We start from the raw sequence: 21,926 nt of genomic DNA on the forward strand, positions 1-21,926 counted from the left end.
ATGAATTGAATCATTGATTGTGATGTGGATTAGTGTCTGTTTACGTGTCTGCATGTGTAATGTATGCATATGTGTTTTTCAAAGTGTAGTGGGTATTAATTGCATGCCTTACTATTGATGACTAGCAGCAGCCCCAAGGCAATAAACATGTCCCCTTCATGTAATGGACAACACATACTACAGTCGGCCTACTTGTCTGTCAAGTATCGTCTTGGGTTATTCAGCTCAGATAAATATTAATAGCGCTACTGATAATATTCATAGGATCTCATTTGACTGTGTCATATGCTATCAAATCAAAATGTATTTGTCACATGCTTCGTAACCAACAGGTGGAGACTAACAGTGACATGCTTACTTCCTGGCCCTTCCCAACAATGCAGAGAGAAAAACAGAAACAAATAATAGAAAGATAATAGCACGAGGAATGAATCACAACGAGTAAGGATAACTTGGTTATTTAAACAGGGTTACCAGTACTGAGTGGATGTGCAGGGGTACGAGGTACTGTAGATATGTAAAGGTAGGGGTTAAGTCACTAGGCAACAGGATAAATATTAAGCAGGAGCAGCAGTGTATGTGATGAGTCAAAAGACTTAGTGCAGATAGTCTGGGTAGCTATTTGTTAACTATTTAGCAGTCTTATGGCTTGGGGGTAGAAGCTATTCAGGGTCCTGTTGGCTCCAGACTTGGTCCATTGGTACCCTTGCCGTGCAGTAGCAGAGAGAACAGTCTATGTATGACCTAGGTGGCTGGAGTCTTTTGAGGGCCTACCTCTGACACCACCTGGTATAGAGGTCCTGGATGGATATTCCTATACTCTTATGTTCAATGATATGGTATTCACTTCTGGTTGTCTACAGCATTAATAACAGCAACAGACAGACAGCCGGTAGCCTAGTGACACAGCAATGTTGTGGTGCTGCTGCTCTGAGTAACTAACTCACTGAAGTCTTTGAGACAGCTTTGTGACAGTGACAGAGCAGTCCCCTGCTGTGTCCCAGAAGGAAAGCTGCCAAGCTGCCAACACACTGGGGCCTGGCTGTCCATGGCATGCATCATCCTGCCCCCTTTCCTCATGCCTCCATCTCTCCCTCCATCCATCACTAGAAACCCCTGCTTTCTTTTCTGAATTGACCACCACTGTCTGTCTGCTCTAAATCCCTTCACGCAGACATCAGCTCTCCTGTCTCATAGTCTGATAAATGAATAGGTCGCTACTGTTTTGGTATGATGAACAACTGACGTGTTGTAATTTCCCCACCTATCCAATCCGCTTCGTCACAACCAATTAGCAATATCTCTCTCCTCCAACGCCTCGATGCATCCCTCCTGTTGCTATAGGGCAGAGTTGTGTCGGTGTTGGTTTGATCCGATCCTCCCCTGCTCCTCCTCTTCGTGATGGTAGTTTCTATTATGAGAGGGTCAAATTACTCCGCATGTCTGCAACTATACCTACTTTCTGCTATGATGCTGCACGTTTGAAGAATAATTAAGAAGATTGAATTCTGTTTCACACCGACTGAGAATGTTTGTAAACAACTGAACCCGGGTCATTGCACGAGCTCCCTTCTGAAAGTAAGTAACGACGAGAGTTTGTAGTTTTATTGTGGGACTGACGCGTAGGCTATGCCACGCACCGGTTTATATTTTGGAGAGTTATCTTTTATACATGGAAAGATATGTATTCCCGCAATGTATGTATATTCATTGTTCAGTAATAAACATGTTATATACAACCCCTCGCAAAGCTTTGAGAAAACAGCTGAAACGATTCTTCAGCAGAGCAGTGCACGCACGCACATACCTGCATTAGCAGTTAAAAGACAGGTAACAGTCTTGACATTGAATCACCACATTTGGTACACAAAAAATGTCTGTTCTGTACGTGTATTCTTCAGAATGCCGCGCGCGGTATCAACTTGTTTGATGAGAGAGGCTGTCGTTGTTTTTGAAGAGATTATTGTTTATGCTATAGCCTGTACAGTAGCCATACTAGTACTGTATATAATTGTCCAGCAGCCTCGAAGTAGGCTGGTATGTGAAGTATAAGCTGTAAAAAGGATGACACAGGAACAGGGACTTAATAATAACATGATACATGTTACTACATACGTACATTCGGTGGGGAATGAGATGAATGATGCCTGCCTGCATACACATTACTCATCACTGTCTGTCTGTCTGTCTGCCTGTCTTAAACACTAATTCGCCCTAATTATAGCCATCTGCCTGCCACTCTTTATAGAGATAATATCCATCCACAGCAATCGGGCTGCGTAATGCATCAAGGTAGCCAACAGCTGAACATGTGACATGCATGGAACTTGTACAGTATGTGTTTGTTTCAGTCATTGGTTATTTATTTTCTACATGCACCCCATGCCATGGCATTGCCCCTGTTCCACTAAGCAACTCAAGACTCAAGGTCAAGACAAGCACCACAAGGGCAGACCTACCTTGGTCACAGTCACACTTCATTTGGATAGTCCCTATATATCAGGGGTGTCAAACTCATTCCATGGAGTGCCTAGTGTATGCTGGTTTTAGTTTTTTCCTTTCAATTAAGCCATAGACAACCAGGTGAGGGGAGTTCTTTACTAATCAGTGACCTTAATTCATCAATCAAGTACAAGGGTGGAGCGGAAACCCGCAGACACTCGGCACTCAGTGGGATGAGTATGACACGTGCTATAGATGATCTTTATTTGGGCTACTCAAACTATCAACAAACTACTGCAACTCTTAATACGCAACAATTTGCCACTGTAGAGTTACGGTTAGTGGATAGTTCAAATAGGGGTCTGTTAACATAAGTCAACATTACAAGCATCGTTACCATTCAAGTATAAGATACATAATGTAATCTTTACAACTAAAAAAAAATACATATTTTAGTCATTAAAATAACTCATTCAAAAGTTATACCATCTCTCAGCTTAAAGCTGCAATATGTAACTTTTGGAAATGTGCGTTATCAATCTATCATTCTCATTGAAAGCAAGTCATTCAGTTAATCACATTTTATTTATAAAGCCCTTTTTACATCAGCAGATGTCACAAAGTGCTTATACAGAAACCCAGCCTAAAACCCCAAACAACAAGCAATGCAGATGTAGAAGCACGGTGGTGTGACGACCGTCGTAAAGAGGAGACCAAGGTGCAGCGTGGTAAGTGCTCATGATAAATGTTTATTTTAACTCAGAACACTAAATCAAAACAACAAACAAAGGAAAACAAACGTCACGTTCTGCAGGCTTTACTGAGCTGTACAAAAACAAGATCCCACAACTGAAGGACGGAAAAAGGGCTGCCTAAGTATGATTCCCAATCAGAGACAACGATAGACAGCTGCCTCTGATTAGGAACCATACTCGGCTAAACACAAAGAAATAGAAAACATAGAATTCCCACCCCATGTCACACCCTGACCTAACCAAACAGAGAAAAACGGCCCTCTCAGGTCTGGGCGTGACAGGTGGCTAGGAAAAACTCCCTAGAAAGGAAAGAACCTAGGAAGAAACCTAGAGGAACCAGGCTCTGAGGGGTTGTCAGTGCTCTTCTGGCTGTGCCAGGTGAGGTTTTAGGAGTACATGGCCATTAAGGCCAGATCGTTCTTCAAGATGTTCAAATGTTCATAGATAACCAGCAGGGTCATATAATAATCACAGTGGTTGTAGTGGGTGCAACAGGTCAGCACCTCAGGAGTAAATGTCAGTTAGCTTTTCATAGTTGAGCATTCAGAGGTCGAGACAGCAGGTGTGGTAGAGAGAGTGAGGTGGGGAGAGGGGGAGAAAGAGAGGGTGGAAAACAGCAGGTCCAGGACAAGGTAGCACGTCCGGTGAACAGGTCAGGGTTCCATAGCCGCAGGCAGAACAGTTGAAACTGGAGCAGCAGCATGACAAGGTGGACTGGGGACAGGGGCAGCCAGGAGTCATCAGGCTAGGTAGTCCTGAGGCATGGTACTTGGGCTCAGGTCCTGAGGGAGGGAGGGGGAGGGATAGAGAAGATATATTCTATGTTCCCTATTTCTATGCTTCCTTTTCTTAAGTTTTGTTTTTGTGTCTTTTACTTTCAGTTTTGTACACCAGCTGAAAATATAATGATTCTCTACACTATACTTGCTTGTTTTGTCACATAAACTGAAATTAGGCAAACCATTAGAATTTTTGCAACCAGTAAGTGGGGGAGCTATTTCTGCATAGTGCATCTTCAACTCTAAAACCAATTCCTCTTGACCTCAAATGGATAATTGACTTCAGCTCATGCAATTCCAATTGGAAGATGTTTAGATCCAATCATGTTTTAGTTAACAAGATAAGTCATTTCAGACATTGGTATAATATAAGAGTAAGTAATTGTATGGGGCTAACACACCTTCCATCCTGCGTCACGAGTCAATGTGCTGTGATTATGCATGCTCTTGCTAGACTTGATTAAAACACCTACTCTCAGTGGGGTGCATCCCAAATGGCATCATATTCCCAATGCAGTGTACTCCTTTTTACCTAAAAGTACTGCACTATATATGGAATAGGGTGCCATTTGGGATGCAACCCACTGAACGCTGCCTGGTACAAAACTGGTTATTATTATCCGACTCCCTGTCTATGAAATTGGAAGCATTCTCATTTCTCAGAGCTGAAATGACAACAGTGGGCCTATATCATCACTAAAGGCACTATTGCCGTGAAAACTACCTTGAGCAGTTGACAATTGAATCAGGAATGCATGTCAAAAAACAACTGAAAGCATGTAGAGAAAGCATAGGAGCTACAAAAATGTGATTTTATGCTCACAGGTAACCATCACCTCAATCAGTTAATGTGACAAACAGGCAGGGGCATAGGAGAGACTCTGCCATTGGGGGGAGGGGCATTTTTCTACAGGGATTTTTTTGGGGAGAAACCGGTATTAAATGCTAATTTCTAGTGACTTTTGAGAAAAGGATACAAACAAATCTTAATTTACAGATGGGAAAATGTACAAGGCTATGGGGGGCCTTGCAGAGGGGCACTTACACTGGTACAGTCCAATCAGTCTAAAGAACAGGGCCATTCATACTATACTGAATACCAGTGTGACTGTTAATATGCATATATTTAATTAAACTACCATGTTGTACTCTCTGCTACTATATGATTCATTTTCAATTTTTCTCACTTCCCCTGTTAGGTTGTTACTACTGCTACTCTACATTCTGTATGGTTTGAAACTTCAGTTATTATACTGTATTTGTAACCAGCAACATACACAGTTAAAAACTGTTTTAATAAAAGAAAGTAGGCATGAATGGTCAAACTGAAATTAATCAATCGCCACTCTACACAAAATATCAAAAATATAATATCATCATAGCTGCCTCACTCCTGCAAGAAGTTAACACATCCAATACACCCTCTAGACTTAAGCTGCTATCATTTCATCAGAGATCATATAAAATCATTCAGATTGATTCACACTATGACAGATCATCAGCCTATTAACTTTACGAGCATGGAGAGTCACTTCTCAGTATCGTACCTGTTGGTTTGTGGCCTCTCTCTCCCTTCCTCTCAGCCTGTCTGTCTGTTCATGGTTGTCACTGATAACACCAAACACATGGAACACACCTTCATGAACCATAATCTCTGATTAAATTAAAGACTTCTAAACTGAAAGCACACAAATTGGCCAGCTAGTTTGCCAGGGGTGGTGTGTGCTGTTGCCAAGAACCTTACTTACAGTCCTTTGCACATCTTTGAGAAAAAAACCCTCTTATGTCCTATCTTTTCTCTCTTCTTGATTGGTGGCATTGTGAACTTGATACCCTATGATGAAGACTAAGACAGTGATTGTGCAAGTAATTCTGTAGCTAGCAAGTATTCTTGGCTTCAAAACATTCACTGTTTTTCACTCCTACTTCTAACACTGGAGGGGACATGTCCCCCCTGTCCTCCCCCCAGCTCCTACGCCCTTGCAGACAGGAATTTATAGACACACCACGTCAGGCAATACTATTCAATGATCATCAGCTCCAGTGTCCACTCTTAGACTATGATTTAACAGATGCATTAGGATTGTCCTGCTGGGGTTTTGATCCTCTGAGTGTATGGGTGAGAACCACTGGACTGTAAAATCCTGTGGGCTACGCCATTTAATACGTTTCAATCCATCCATCAATCAATCAGTCAGTCAACCAATCAATCAATCAATTTTTTTTATAGAGGTTTTTATTACCAATGCACTTGTGCTTGACCTAAAATGTTCTGCAGAATTCCACATGATGTTATTTGGTAAGACAACAACCCTGTGCCAATGTTGGTCACTGTCTGACTGTGCGTAAGGATTCTGCTCTTTTGCCATCACTGAAAGTGCTAGATTAAAGGATTTACTTTCAACAGCCTTTTCAGTGTTGAGTCATGATGTTTGCTGCTGTGTTTTATCCTAATGAAAAGAGCTGTTCAATTTTACAGAGAGGGATGGGGAGCGAGACATATTAAAACAGCAAGAAAAGCACTCAAATAATGACAAGAGAAGTGCATAGTTGCTTTCTGTTCTGATTACAGGAAATGCACATTTAATTTTTTCTCTGTGACAAAAACATTTACAAGAAAGGTATTCTCTCATTATTGCTTCATGAGCCTTCTGGCTTTAAAACCCCTAACACACTTCTCCGTTTTTGAAAACCTTGGTGATAGAGAAGAAACCACATTTAAGGGAAAGGGGATACCTAGTCAGTTGTCCAACTGAATGTATTCTACTGAAATGTGTCTTCCACATTTAACCCAACCCCTCTGAATCAGAGAGGTGCAGGGGGCTGCCTTAATCGACATCCATGTCTTGGGGTTAACAGTGGGTTAACTGCCTTGCTCAGAGGCAGAACAACAGATTTCTACCTTGTCAGCTCAGGGATTTGATCTAGCAACTTTTCGGTTACTTGCCCAATGCTCTAACCACTAGGCTACCTGCAGGCCCGGACACCAGTCAGGTTGACACAAATCTCAAAAAGGGATACAGTAGATGCCATCCACTGCGAACCAATTACTCAACAAAAATAACAATTGAATCCTTCAACTCAATCCCTCAACTCATCTGAATCCCTCAACTCAACTCAATCCCTCAACTCATCTGAATCCCTCAACTCATATGACCCTCAACTTAATCCCTTAACTCATCTGAATTCCTCAACTCATCTGAATCCCTCAACTCATCTGAATCCCTCAACTCATTTGAATCCCTCAACTGAATCCCTTAACTCATCTGAATGCCTCAACTCAACTCATCTGACCCTCAACTCAATCCCTCAACTCATCTGAATCCCTCATCTCAACAGACCATGCAGTAATGACCACAAGCTCTATAGACAATAGCGCTATACAGAAATGACCAGCTTTGTGTTACTTGAGTTATGACAGACAGGCAGGGTTTATAACAGCTTTACATACATACTACGTACAGCCCACAGTAAACGGCATCATGGGACTGGTTGTGGCTTACAGAGGATTAAGCACAGCTAAACTTACATAAACCCGGCCCATTGACCCCACAGCCACTCCGCCCCTCCCAGACCGGCCTGTACCGGCCCATACCGGTCACTCACCCTCTGTCTCTGCCAGGCCTCAGCCTATAGACAGACTATCTAGGATATAATGGCACCCTATGGGACCAAAACAGTGAAGAAGTTTAGCCTCGCACTTCAACGCTCTTAGTTGTTGCGGAAATTGACCCACTATGTCTTTACTTGGTGCATGCAAAGTCATCTAGCTGAGTCCACCTTTAAGGGCGCATATAATTAACTAAATTGTGTAGACTCTTGGTGAACCTGATGATTAATATGACAGATAGCTGACAGGATAAATCACAGGCTGGTGTTACATACAGTAACATGATGGGTTGATGTTGTAATGCTGGCCGTCAACCGTGTTGTCATGAATCGCGCAGCACTTAACCAAAATGAACCGTCCCCAGAGTTCTGCTTTTTATGGCTTCACCAACCAATTGAATCATGCTTTTGGAACAAATCAAACAATTCATTTGATGGAAGAAGGCCCCAAGAGTGTTTGTCCTTGTCAGTTTAATATCATTTTGTATAATGAGTCAGCCTGTACTGAGTTGATGTCTCTAACTTGCAATGACAGTGTCCTACCACCTTGCCAGGAGCTACTGCTGCTCTATGTCTACAGCTGAGGTTGTGTCCCTAGTTACAGATCTGAACTCCAATGATTGGCTGTGTTTAGAGATCTGAACTCCAATGATTGGCTGTTTCTAGAGATCTGAACTCCAATGTTTGGCTGTGTTTAGAGATCTGAACTCCAATGATGACTGTGTCTAGAGATCTGAACTCCAATGTTTGGCTGTGTTTAGAGATCTGAACTCCAATGACCACTGTGTCTAGAGATCTGAACTCAAATGACGACTGTATCTAGAGATCTGAACTCCAATGATTGGCTTTGTCCCTACCAGAGATCTGAAATCTGAATCTACATACAGTACAGTAGAACGTTACACAGCATCAATAGACAGTTGGAATAAGTTGTATACATTTTTTTAAGAAGAAGAAAACATTTGCTGAACTGTGAACCTGTAGGGACATCGGTCAGTAATTTGACCTTAGACATAGAAAGAGAGTATAAACCATGTATTTAAAGTAACCATAGATACAGACAACTAGTAGACTGAAATAGCAGAAATGACTTGAGAAGGCCCTCCTAGTAGGCCTGTATTGTTGGTGTCTGTCCCATCCAGACCTACTCTAGGTCAAAGACAGGAGTTGAATAATTATTTAAAAACAACCATGTCGTTATCAGAGCCCCAAGAACTGGTAATAGATATACTGTAGTGGTCATGTGTCTGTCTGACCCTGCTGTGTTTAAAGAAATAATCCACTCAAAAAATGATTTGTGTATTTTCTTCATTAGTCCATAGTTAATACAGTCCCATAATGTTTTGCATGCCAGTAGTCAAGTTTTCAAGATATTGAACATTCAAGAATCAAAGTGTCACATCAAAGTGACACTTTGCTTCTTGAAAATCCTATATCTTGAAAACTGGACTGCTGACATGCAAAACATTGTCTGTCTGTGGGGTTGTTTAGTGGAAAATACAAATAGCACTATCACATTCTTAAAACCATTCTTGAATGTTTTTTTGCTGTTGATCTTTAAGGGGCAGTTTCCCGGCACATTTCTATGTTTTGTAGTAACAAATATGAAGTTTTTTAAACTGATTTTTAAACACTGTGAGATTGACGGTGACGCAGGGAGCAAGAAAATAGCTTCCCTCTGGCTAGAAACATGTTGCAAGTTTTGAAAATCACAATTTCAAAATAAAAAAATCCTACTCGATGATGTCATAGGGAAGGATATTTTAAGACTTTCCTTAGCTTTTTAACCACAGATCGTAGAAATGCGCCATTTTCACATAATATTATGTAGACACTTGTATGGCGCTGAGATAATGAGTATGAGGTTGAAAAGTGGTGGAATTTCCCTTTAATATGTGACTTCATTATCATTTTTTTGTGTGTTTTGTACAACTGTTGTTAATGGCACAGTTATGTGTCGCAGCTTTTCTTCTAAATCTAAAGAGCCAAAAGTAGCTTTTATAACATAGGCCTTATGCGTCCCACAATAGTTTTTCATAACACCGTAGGCTCAGTCATTGACGCTGCTGTCATGTCTCCTTCAGAATAAGACCTAGCAACCATTCTGAAAGACGTTGCTGTGGTCTGAACATAACACTCACGGGGATAACATGAATTAACTTAGCACCAATAAAACAACACTGTGTGCTCGTACAGGATGAATAATAGAGAATGCTGTTTTTGAATGGCCTATCAACCTTATAGTATTCAAAGACGCATCAATCTGCTTTCTAGCACAGTATGCTTTCACTATGTGACCCCAATGAGGATTTTGTCATCGCTTTGCCATATTTTGTTTCTCGGAAAAACACATGGCAGGTTTATTTAAATACAGTTTCATGTGTCTTCATTCTTAAAGAATTTTCCACTATAGTTTGGCGTTTAAAAAAACAAATTATATTGTTGTTGCTTTTGAGTCTAGCTAAATGTCCACATAAGTCCACTTTTGGCAGACATGTTCACATTGCTATAAAACTCCTGTATTATGATCCAGATTAGCAGAGCTGTTATGTAAATGTTCACAATGTGTCTTTACAGGTTCACAATTTAAAACGTCATTATTGGATTGTGTTCAAATAGTAGTTTATAACCTATTAAATGACTCAAGCCTGTAGCTTTATACAGTATGTGTTTCATTTGAAGGGGTAATTCAAGTAACATTTATGACCTCACATATTCTTCAACCTTATTATAGTGACTTGGCAATAAACAGTCATAGGAAGTAGGCCTCCCGAGTGGTGCAGTGGTCTAAGGCACTACATCGCAGTGCTAGCTGTGCCACTAGAGATTCTGGTTCAAGTCCAGGCTCTGTCGATGCCGGCCACGACGGGGAGACCCATGGGGCGGCGTACAATTGGCCCAGCGTCATCCGGGTTAGTGGAGGGTTTGGCCGGGAGGGATGTTCTTGTCCCATCGTGCTCTAGCGACTCCTGTGGCAGTCAGGGTGCAGTGCACACTGACATGGTCGCCAGGTGTACAGTGTTTCCTCCGACACATTGGTGCGGCTGGCTTCCGGGTTAAGCGGGGATTGTGTCAAGAAGCAGTGTGGCTTGGCTGGGTTGTGTTTCAGAGGACGCACGCCTCTCAACCTTCGCTTCTCCCAAGTCCGTATGGGAGTAGCAGCGATGAGACAAGACTGTAACTACCATTAAATTGGGGAGAAAAAAAGGGTAAAAAAATAAAAACAGTCATAGGATACATCCCCAATGGCACCATATTCCCTATATAGGGCTCTGGTCCAAAGTAGTGCACCATGTAGGGAATAGGGTGCCATTTGGGACAAAACCCTAGATGAGTGGTCACCAAGCGCGATCTTCAAGGCATTCCTAGTCGATCACCAAACATTTTTGTAGAAAAGCCAAGGATAAAGCCTTGCGCTCCTATTCATTTGTATTTATTTGTCTTGTGCGGTTGACGGAAGTGCTCTCGATTCAGAAGCCCTGCACACGCTGGGTAGGCAAAGTGTTCCCATTTTGAACCATTTCATTTGTCTGAAGGGACAATCTCCGCCTACCCGGCGGACCAGGAGAGCTGTGGCTACATCAAGAGAGCCTACTGTGCTGGCCAATCAGCAACTTTTAAAACCATGACCAGAGAGAGACTGTCAAAGAATACATCAAAGAGCTTCTGTTTTTATGAGTGGGACAGTGTCACTGTTTTTATTCAACACTTTTAAAAACATAAAACACTCTTCTCCCTACTTCCACTCTCACTGCAGCTGCAATGAATGAGTAGCCAAGTGTTTTGATAGCCCTGCATTTTTATTATTAGCAGCTCATCACGTCTATTTTAATATCGAGGAATATTTAACTTTTTCTGGTCATAGGAACAAAATTAATTTGTGCATAAGGCAGAAATCATGTGGTGTGACTCAAGTTTAGCGATCAGGTGGAGGACGGTGTCCCCTCTCTCTGGACAGTTTAACCGGAGTAAAGGAGAGAGCAGGGACTGTGAGAGGCGGACCCTCTGCTGCCAGAGAGGAAGAGGCGAAGCAAGAGGTTTCACTCTCGCCAAAATCTGTCCAAAATAAGCCCAATGCGTTTCTATGGGCTTATTTTGGACCTAAGTTTGTTGCCTGCCTTCCTGCCTTTGGGACAACGACTCCCATTGTTAGGGCAGAGACTTGAGCATCTCATCATTATATACAGATCTCTACTGCTGCTCTCTACCTCCCTCCGTTGAGACTTACTACCAGTCCGGGAAAATAAAAAAGCGAATTATTTCAATTTATGCTCAGCTGTGCCTCACAAGTGATACAGCAACTGATTTATTTTGTTATCAAAGCTCAAGTGTTTTTATATAATATGATCTGAGAATAACAATATTGGCAGACAAACAAAGCCAATATGCTGTGATAGTGTATAAGGCTGCACAAACCTCATTCCTACAGAACTGTTTTTATTAGGTTAAAGGTAGACTCTTATTAAGAGTGTTGAAGCGTGAGGCTCAACTTCTCCACAGTTTTGAACCCCTGGCTACCACACTGTAACAGTGTGAAGCGAACCCGTGCCAGGGTTGCCATGTCCACGGTTTTCCCGTCAAATTGGGCTACTTTGAAAACGATGTTGTGGGTGAAAATGTATTGGTTGCGGGTTGCGGGATTTTGAGCTACTTCTAAATTGCACCGCAGACGCCATGGCATTTCTCTTTAAAAATATATAGATGAATTTCACTGTGACCTGCTACTGCTGACTATCAGGCAATGAGACAGGCTATTGCTGAGTGAGTGAGTGAGTGAGTGAGTGAGTGAGTGAGTCAGTGAGTGAGTGAGTCAGTGAGTGAGTGAGTCAGTGAGTGAGTGAGTCAGTGAGTGAGTGAGTCAGTGAGTGAAGGGAAGGAGGGAGGGGAATGGCCGGAGGGGTGTGTGTTGAGCACAGTCATTGGGTGTTGAGAGAATGCTGCAGCAGGCAGTCATGACAAGTGATGTGAGAACAACAAACTAATTAACTAGCACTAGCTAGCTACTTGTTTGCCTCGTTCGTTGTATCCTGACTGCCCCCAGTCCTACCAATCATTACTAGAGCCAACGCAGCAAGGGAGAGAAACTGAGAAATAATCATCCAACAGGTTCAGAGAGAGGGATCGAACAATGTGCTTTCTCTCTGAGTATGTAGTCAGGGCTCAAAATGACGGGCGTCCCGTTGTCCCTGGGACGATAAAAAAATATGTCTGGGATGGTTCAAACAGACTCTGGGACTGTTCAGGAATGATAGATCCAAAATTCCTACAGCTACTGTACATACATTTTTTTTTAGAAAGCAATGACGCTAAGGCAACAGATCAGAACGTTTAGCTCAGAATATTAATAAACTATTATTTGTTCACATTAGAAGCACAGCGCATGAGCACACGGCAGTAGGCTATGCGCGAATGTTCCAAAATGCAATTAGCGGGAACACACTGCTCTAAAAAGTGCACCGCACATGCGAGCGGTTTCATGTGACATAGATGAAAATATCTGTCAGAAATGTAGTAAGAGGGGAGATCTAAAGATGCAACAACTAGCATGGGTTGCTAATATGACTAACTAGCATGGGTTGCTAATATGACTAGGAGTGTGTCTTTGCCTGCTGGACAATGAAAGAAAGTTGATATGAAAACCAATAGAACAATAGAAAATGCTGGTTTCAATGACACAAGTAAGTGTTTATAAAATAATTCCCTCAACATATGGTCTGATTTTGGCAAGACATGCCTCATAAAATGAAATAAAAACAGGTTTAAACAGTTAACTTTATGGTTAAATAGTTTCAAAATGCTCACTGCCTTGCAAGGTGGCTGATGTGTGCAGTGCGCTACAGTCACTGGCCTTTCTCTCTGCTCTTGTGACCATTTGATCTGAACGAACCATGCCTCGAGTATGTCAAAAGAATCAAGCCTTCAAAAGTTCATGTTAATAATTATCCTACATTATAATTCTCAAATATGACTGGCTTTTAGCCTATTTATCTAGGCCAGTGAAGGCTGCTGAGGGGAGAATGGTGTTTATACTTGCGTACTATTGTTTGTACAGAAGAACGTGGTACCTTCAGGCATTTGGAAATTGCTCCCAAGTATGAGCCAGACTTGTGGAGGTGTACATTTTTTTTCTGAGGTCTTGGCTGATTGCTTTAGCTTTTCCCATGATGTCAAGCAAAGAGGCACTGAGTTTGAAGGTAGGCCTTGACATACACCCACAGGTACACCTCCAATTGACTCAAATGATGTCAATTAGCCTATCAGAAGCTTCTAAAGCCATGACATCATTTTCTGGAATTTTCCAGGCTGTTTAAAGGCACAATCAACTTAGTGTATGTAAACTTCCGACTTCAACTGTACATTGACAAACTCTAAGGCCACTACATTTGATGTATTGGTCCGCTTCTCTCTCTAGTGTTATAAATATATGATTTAATGTTGTATAATATATTGTAATATGTAAATGTTTTATATCCCATTGCCTGTATAGACAGTTGTTGGTTGGTTGTCTCCTGGCTCCAGTTTGAGGCGTTTTTGCCGACTCTGAATTATTCTGACATCCAGTTGTTGATGCACACACACACACACACACACACACACACACACACACACACACACACACACACACACACACACACACACAGGAGAGGGAAACAAGATGCCCTGGGAAAATAACGGCCTTCATACATCTACAGTACAACTATTAAGAAAACATAAATATAGGAGTCAAAAATGATGGAAAGGGTGTTTACTCTGTCTGCAGTAATTGACTGAATTTCCATAATCACCTTGTGTTTCCTGCCAAGCTAATGTGACCTCTATTAGTGTGTGAGTGCGTGCTCACTTATGTGTGCCAGAACTTGGGTCTTAGAGATGAATTAGAGGGGGAGAGAAATGTAAACGAAAGAAGGAGAGAGAGAGAGAAAGAGAGAGAGAGAGCTTCTGTTCCCAACCAAGGAGGGCTTACAGAAGCACCTAGATCTTCTGCACTGATTCTGTCAGACTTGGTCCCTGACAGTAAATCTCAGTAAAACAAAAATAATAGTGTTCCAAAAAAGGTCCAGTTGCCAGGACCACAAATACAAATTACATCCATCTTGCCCTAGAGCACTGTCACAAGGTGTGGCTCAAGGAAGCAGGAGACAGATGATTCCGTGAATACTTCTTTAATATATCCACACGAAAAAAATACAAGCACGGTCGGGCAGGGCGTATTAATAAAACGCACCGCCCTCTCCAAACATAACGCAGGGACGCAGCCCAATATAAACTCCGCGTAAAATACTGGCAGAGGAAAAACACAGACCCTCACTTCCAAACATGAGCCCTGACAAAAACAATCCCGCACAAAACACAAACCTACCTAGCTAGCCTAAATACCCCCCCCACTAACAACTAATACAAAACAGGTGCGTACCTAACCTAGACCTAACTAACAGAATGTGAAACAGAGGATCGGCGGCAACTAGGTGTACTAGCAACTAGTAGGTCGGTGACGACGACCGCCGAGCGCCGCCCGGGGGAGGAGGAGCGCCACCTTCCGTAGGTGTCGTGACAGTACCCCCCCCGACGCGCGGCTCGAGGACGCCCCGGAGGGCGAGGCGCAGGGCGATCCGGATGGAAGCTGTGGAACTCCCGGATTAGCGTTGGGTCCAATATGTCCCCCACCGGTACCCAGCACCTCTCCTCTGGGCCGTACCCCTCCCAGTCCACGAGGTACTGCAGACCCCTCACCCGGCGCCTGGAGTACAAGATGGACCGGACTGTATATGCCCGGGGCCCCTCGATGTCCAGGGGGGGCGGAGGGACCTCCAGCACCTCATCGTCCTGCAGCGGACCAGCTACCACCGGCCTGAGGAGAGACACATGAAACAAGGGGTTAATACGATAATAAGAAGGAAGTTATAACCTGTAACACACCTCGTTTATTCTCCTCGGGACTTTAAATGGCCCTACAAACCGCGGACCCAGTTTCCGGCAGGGCAGGCGGAGGGGCAGGTTCCGGGTTGAGAGCCAGACTCTCTCCCCTGGGGCAAACACTGGGGCCTCACTGCGGCGACGGTCCGCACTCTTTTTTTGTTGTCCCCTGGCCCGTTCCAGTGACTCCTGGACAGTGTTCCAGGTCTCCCTCGAGCGCTGGACCCAGTCCTCCACCGCAGGGGCCTCCGTCTGGCTCTGATGCCAGGGCCCCAGGACCGGCTGATAACCCAACACACATTGGAAAGGTGACAGGTTGGTCGAGGAGTGGCGAAGAGAGTTCTGAGCTAACTCGGCTCACGGCACGAACCTCGCCCACTCCCCTGGCCGGTCCCGGCAGTAGGACCGCAGACACCTGCCCACATCCTGGTTTATCCTCTCTACCTGCCCATTACTTTCGGGGTGGAACCCTGAGGTCAAACTGACCAAGACCCCCAGTCGCTCCATAAATGCACGCCACACCCGGGACGTGAACTGGGGACTGAGGGGCTGTAATTTCCCTCTAGGCAAGTGCCTAGGAGCCTTACTCTGGGCGTACACCGAACAAGAGGAGACATAGCGCCTCACGTCCTTCCCCAAGGTGGGCCACCAGTATTTCCCACTAAGACCACGCACCATACGCTCAATCCCTGGGTGACCCGAGGGTAGCGTGTGCGCCTACCGAATCAACCGATCGCGGACACCGAGCGGGACGTACGTACGACCCATGGGACACTGAGGAGGAGTAGGTTCCGCCCGTAACGCCCGCTCGATGTCCGCGTCCACCTCCCAGACCACCGGTGCCACCAGGCAGGTGGCTGGAAGTATGGGGCGTGGGATCGGTGGACCGTTCCTCGGTGTCATGGAGACGAGACAGTGCGTCGGCCTTAGTGTTCCGGGAACCTGGGATGTACGAGATTGTGAACTGAAATCTCGCAAAGAACATCGCCCACCTGGCTTGACGAGGGTTCTGTCTCCTCGCTGCCCGGATGTACTCCAGGTTACGGTGGTCGGTCCAGATGAGAAAAGGGTGACGCGCCCCCTCAAGCCAATGTCTCCACACCTTCAGGGCTCTTACCACAGCCAGCAACTCCCTGTCCCCCACATCATAGTTACGCTCCGCCGGACTCAACTTCTTAGAGAAGAAAACACAGGGGCGAAGCTTCGGTGACGTGCCCGAGCGTTGTGGTAGCACAGCTCCTACCCCAGCCTCGGACGCGTTCACCTCTACTATGAATGGCATAGAGGGATCCGGATGCGCACATCTACCATCCCTGTGTTTAATTGCTATTTTATAATTACTTCGCCACCATGGCCTATTTATTACCTTAACTTCCTTATCCTACCTCATTTGCACTCACTGTAAATAGACTTTTTGTTTTCTTTTTTGTACTGTATTATTGACTGTATGTTTTGTTTATTCCATGTGTAACTCTGTGTTGTTGTATGTGTCGAATTGCTATGCTTTATCTTGGCCAGGTCGCAGTTGAAAATGAGAACTTGTTCTCAACTAGCCTACCTGGTTAAAGGTGAAATAAAATAAAATAAAAATAAAAAATGCCTGCCCATACCACCATGGGGCACTCTGTTCACAACGGTGACATCAGCAAACTGCTCGCTGACATGACACCATACACATGGTCTGCGGTTGTGAGGTCGGTTGGACGTAATGCCAAATTCTCTGAAACGACTTTGGAGGCGGCTTTTGGTAGAGAAATTAACATAAAATTCTCTGGCAACAGCTCTGTTGGACACTCGTGCAGTCAGCATGCCAATAGCACTCTCCCTCAGAACTTGAGACATCTGTGGCATTTTGTTGTGTGTCAAAACTGCACATTTTAGAGTGGCCTTTTATTGTCCCCAGCACAAGGGGCACCTATGTAATGATCATGCCGTTTAATCAGTTTCTTGATATGCCACACCTGTCAGGTGAATGGACTATCTTGGCAAAGGAGAAATGCTCAGAAATAGGGATGTATACAAATTTGTGCACATAATTTGAGAGAAATAAGATTTTCTGTGTATGAAACATTTCTGAGATCTTTTATTTCAGCTCATGAAACATGGGACCAACACTTTACATGTTGCGTTTATATTTTTGTTCAGTGTAGTTTACAGAGAACTGTTCCTTCTGTTTTTTTGTTTTTTTTTAAGTAACTGGCTTCTGTTCAAGCTTTTATCTTGTTTTTGAGCTTTATCAAGCCATGTATTGGGGTTTCCTCTGAAGCGGAAACGCTTAAGGAGAGAATTTGATTGTCTGTCATATTCTACCTCGGTGTCACAGATGCGACGCTGGCTATGAAGTTGGCTTACTGGTAAACCTCATTTTAGGGGGAGATGGTAATGACTATCAGCTGTCAGTATAGTAGTTTATCTGTAGGTTTTCTGTAAACTGTACTACTTTGAGATTGTCCCTTCTTTGTAACAAGCACATCTAAGAAATGTATAGAGTTAATGTTCTTTTCCATAGTGAAGGAAAAGGAAGAAATGTGTTTAATTTAATTTCGTAGCCTGTCCAGATCATAAAGCAATTGTCTATATATTGGGTCCAATATTTAACATGATCTTTGTAAGGTTTATTTTCATAAATAAAATCCAATTAGAATTTCCCCATGAAGAGATTTTCGTGTTTCCACCAAACAGGTCTTCCTGATCCAGTGTTGGATGCTGTATGACGCAACAATAATTTCCTAACAAATACAATAAAGTCCTCATGATCATCATCAACATGCGGTGACCATGTCGTAACCTAATAATAGCCGATAATATCAGTCTGATGCCTGATGGATGTGACCTTTAACCTAGTTGTTTGGTCTCTCTGTGGTCAGAGATAATGCCTGGGGCTTTTAGCTGAATAATCCTTAATCCTCGGAGCTGAATTTATATCATCATATGTAATAGTATTTTACACCAGGGTTTCCCAAACTTGGTCCTGCCCCCCCCTAGGGGGGGCCCCAGGACCGGGTTTGGGAAACCCTGCTTTACAAAACTATTGGTTCTTAACGATTTACATTAGCTCTTATTCATAATGCACATATTACAGTACATTATTGAGTAGAGTTTGAATGATTGTGCATGTGTGTGAGAGGTTCATTCTTTCTGCATCCGACTATAAATGTAAAGCTACTATAAATGTACTATAAATGTAAAGATACTCTAACCACACAGGTTTCACATCATCCTTTGGTGCTGAAGAGTGGCAGTTTCACTTGGGCTGAATTCCAAATCAACCCGCTACCCTAGAGCTAAACTGAGCTGAGTGGCCCTGTCAGTCATTCAGTCAGGCAGCCTCAGTCCCCTTCCTTCTACTCTCCTCCTCCCCCACTCTTCTTATTACAGAGGAGAGGTTGAGAAGTGAGCCCCACATGGATCTGTCTGCATTAATTATTGAATCGTTTCCTCCACTGTGGTAACCTTTACAGAGCATGACAGGGCAGGAGGCTAAAGTCCCAGACATTATACTGGAGGGGAGGAACACACAGGAGCAGCAGAATATGTATGGATACTGTATCTGTGTGCGCCACTTTGTATTCCTCATTCATTTACCCGTTCAGACGAGGCATAGTAAATGCAGAGTCACCTGTTGAAGTTGGCCTGAACCAGCTGGCATGGTATACTGCACGTCCTGTTTAACAATGTTGTTTTATAAACCATAGCTGTGTTTTGTGCACTGTGCCCCTCCTCTAGCTGCCTAGTCATTAAATAATGGCAGGTAATTGGGGCTGGGTGACAGGGCAGGTAATTGGGGCTGGGTGACAGGGCAGGTAACAGCTCCTGGGTGACACTGGCATGCTGAAAATCTCACTGTGTTTGTGTCCTCTCTCTCTCTCTCTCTCTCTCTCTCTCTGTATATCTCTTTCCCCTCCTCTCTCCCCCTCTCAGGTCTACAGTCTGAAGGCTCACCCTCTCACCTAGAACAACCCTCTGAACAGCAGCAACAAGACATCGCCAAGATGTTCAGCACCAAAAGGTCAGAATGACGTCACAGATTTGATCTATTTTTGTGCTATTGTGGGGGGGGGGGCTTTGTCTGATACAAACTGACATTTCATGTCAGCTGTTTTTGTATTTTTGCTCATGTTTTGGAGCTGAATTTGACTATAGAGAGAGAGGTGACTTTTGAGTTAAGGTCAACACAAATGTTATTTTGCCTCTGTTTAATCACAAATAATGGCAGTTTGAAGTTGCCTAATTTAGTTATATTTGTTTCTATATTAGTTATTCTTCTTGAAATATAATGTTATTGTTTCCATAAGACATGGAGACACACACACACACACACACACACACACACACACACACACACACACACACACACACACACACACACACACACACTCACACATACACAATCAGACATCATCTGTAATGAAATGAAGCCAGACATTAGTATTGCAAAATAGATCATTAATTGCCTGTGGATTACATCCTGAAATATAATTAATATTCAACACTAGAACTCCTCCCTCATATTTTCAGAAGTATAAAAACACTCATCCCAGAATAAAATCAAACAAACTGCCTAGCTTGACTAATCACATAACAGTGCATGTTCTAACAGGAAGTTACAGCTAGTTCACAAAAATATATTAAATAATGGTCAAAGGCACCTTGCCTAACATCAGTGTTCAAAGAAAACCAATGGGAGTTCTCTGCCTCAAACAGTTTCTAAGAGCGTTTGTCTAAATTATCCCCACATCATGTCAAATGCATGGTGGGAAAACTATTTTGTACTGTGTTGAAAGCTTCTAGAACATCAACTTGCTAATAAAGGGCTTTTAAGATAAGTACCTTATTAACTGAAATAAACTGAAATGTTAAGCTCCCGACTGTTTTGATCTGGTGGGGCGAAATGATACTCATTTTCCTCACAACATGTGAGAGGTACCATCCTGAAAATTACCTTCATTATTTTTATAGAAGATTAGAAGAATTACAAGATTTATGACGTTTTTATAATCATCTCACATGGCATTGCGACCTCTGATGATAATACAGTATGTGAACATAATATAATGTAATATAATATAATCAAGTGAAGTTGAGATGATTCACAAGGTGGATGAATCCCTTGATGATGAGTTCTCCTTGATTGAATCGTCCCCTTCCCCACTGCTCCTCAGAACCCCGTGTCATATCATGCTAATAGCACAGCACACACCTGTCAGAAGCGACACTTTCTCTCCCCCTCTTTACAATCAAGCCTGGGCATACTCTTCATATTTATACCAGCTGATGGAAAAAATGCTCCCATCAAGACCTAACACATTCCCCTGATGGCTGACAAGCCCACTTCATTCATGTCCAACAGCCTCTGTCACATGTAGAACAAACAGCCCTGCCGCTGGAAGCCAATGTGGGTCATCAAATAGATTTTTCCTGAATTACATAATGTATGAAAATGACCTTTTCTGCTTCCTGTTGTTACATAAAGCAGAATGTGTGTGAGTATGAGTCAGCCTCGGGTGGAACCTTACTGTATTTGCGACAATACATTATTTTTAAGCACCTTGAACCTATTTCATACCAACGTTAAAATGTTTGAATTGTATTGTTTGTTTGTTGTTGTTTCCGTTGTTCTTGTGGTGGTTGTGATTTGGCTGAGTGGCGTATGAATGGGTTTTGTTCCTCTTTGTCCCGCCCTGAGACAAACGCTGTGCTAAAATTAAGATTCAATACGGTTTATTAGGATTTATAGACAGCATAACATACATGGTGCCAACACGCGTGGGGAAGAGAGGTTGTCGTGATTCTAGTCATGCATATGAAATGCATATAATCATGAGCAGGTTGAGTAACGTATGGTAAAACTAAGATACCTCACTGTCTTCAGGGGGACTGGATCAACAGAACAGATGACATGGATGTGCTGAAAATCAATATTTTATAGCAGCCCATCTTGAAAATTCACAGATTCTCAAACTCATTCCCATTTTGATGAATATGAGACAAAGCGTATTTCTTCTGCTAAACTGCTGAACGACCCAAAAGACGACTGTGGAAATCTGTTTATCTGTCTAAAAGCCTGAGCTGTAACTGTGGATTTTTTTTATATTGGTTTTCCATCCTTGCCCCCCCCACCCCTCCCCGCCACACACACACACATACACACACACACACACACACACACACACACACACACACACACACACACACACACACACACACACACACACACACACACACACACACACAAACACACAGTCACTGAAGTGTCTATCTGCATACACACAGAGACTTTCATTAAAAGTCTGTAAATAAACTTTAATCAGTCTCACGTCTGACATAGTACTTTAGGCTACCTTGCATTTTATTGGAATGAAGTCTGGAACAGAGGTGAGGATGATAAATCTAAAACACATTAGCCCTGGCTGTCTTTGATTACATT

At 43.1% G+C, this 21,926-nt stretch overlaps 1 protein-coding gene across 2 annotated transcripts in view; it reads left to right on the forward strand.

Moving 5' to 3' along the window:
* The first annotated feature begins 1,409 nt into the window (after nt 1-1,409).
* Nucleotides 1,410-21,926, forward strand: part of LOC100194674 (oxidation resistance protein 1) — a 158,580-nt gene continuing 138,063 nt past the window's right edge. Inside the window, exons 1-2 of one of the 2 annotated variants that reach the window (XM_045718572.1) lie at nt 1,410-1,578; nt 19,421-19,508. In XM_045718572.1, coding sequence (XP_045574528.1) covers nt 19,492-19,508 — 17 coding nt within the window. In that variant the 5' untranslated portion in view covers nt 1,410-1,578; nt 19,421-19,491. Of the gene's footprint in view, nt 1,579-3,067; nt 3,171-19,420; nt 19,509-21,926 lie in introns of those variants that run through there. The other variant, XM_045718573.1, reaches the window with a different exon arrangement.

This window comes from Salmo salar, chromosome ssa05 (genome assembly GCF_905237065.1).
Source record: "Salmo salar chromosome ssa05, Ssal_v3.1, whole genome shotgun sequence".
Classification (NCBI taxonomy): domain Eukaryota; kingdom Metazoa; phylum Chordata; class Actinopteri; order Salmoniformes; family Salmonidae; genus Salmo; species Salmo salar.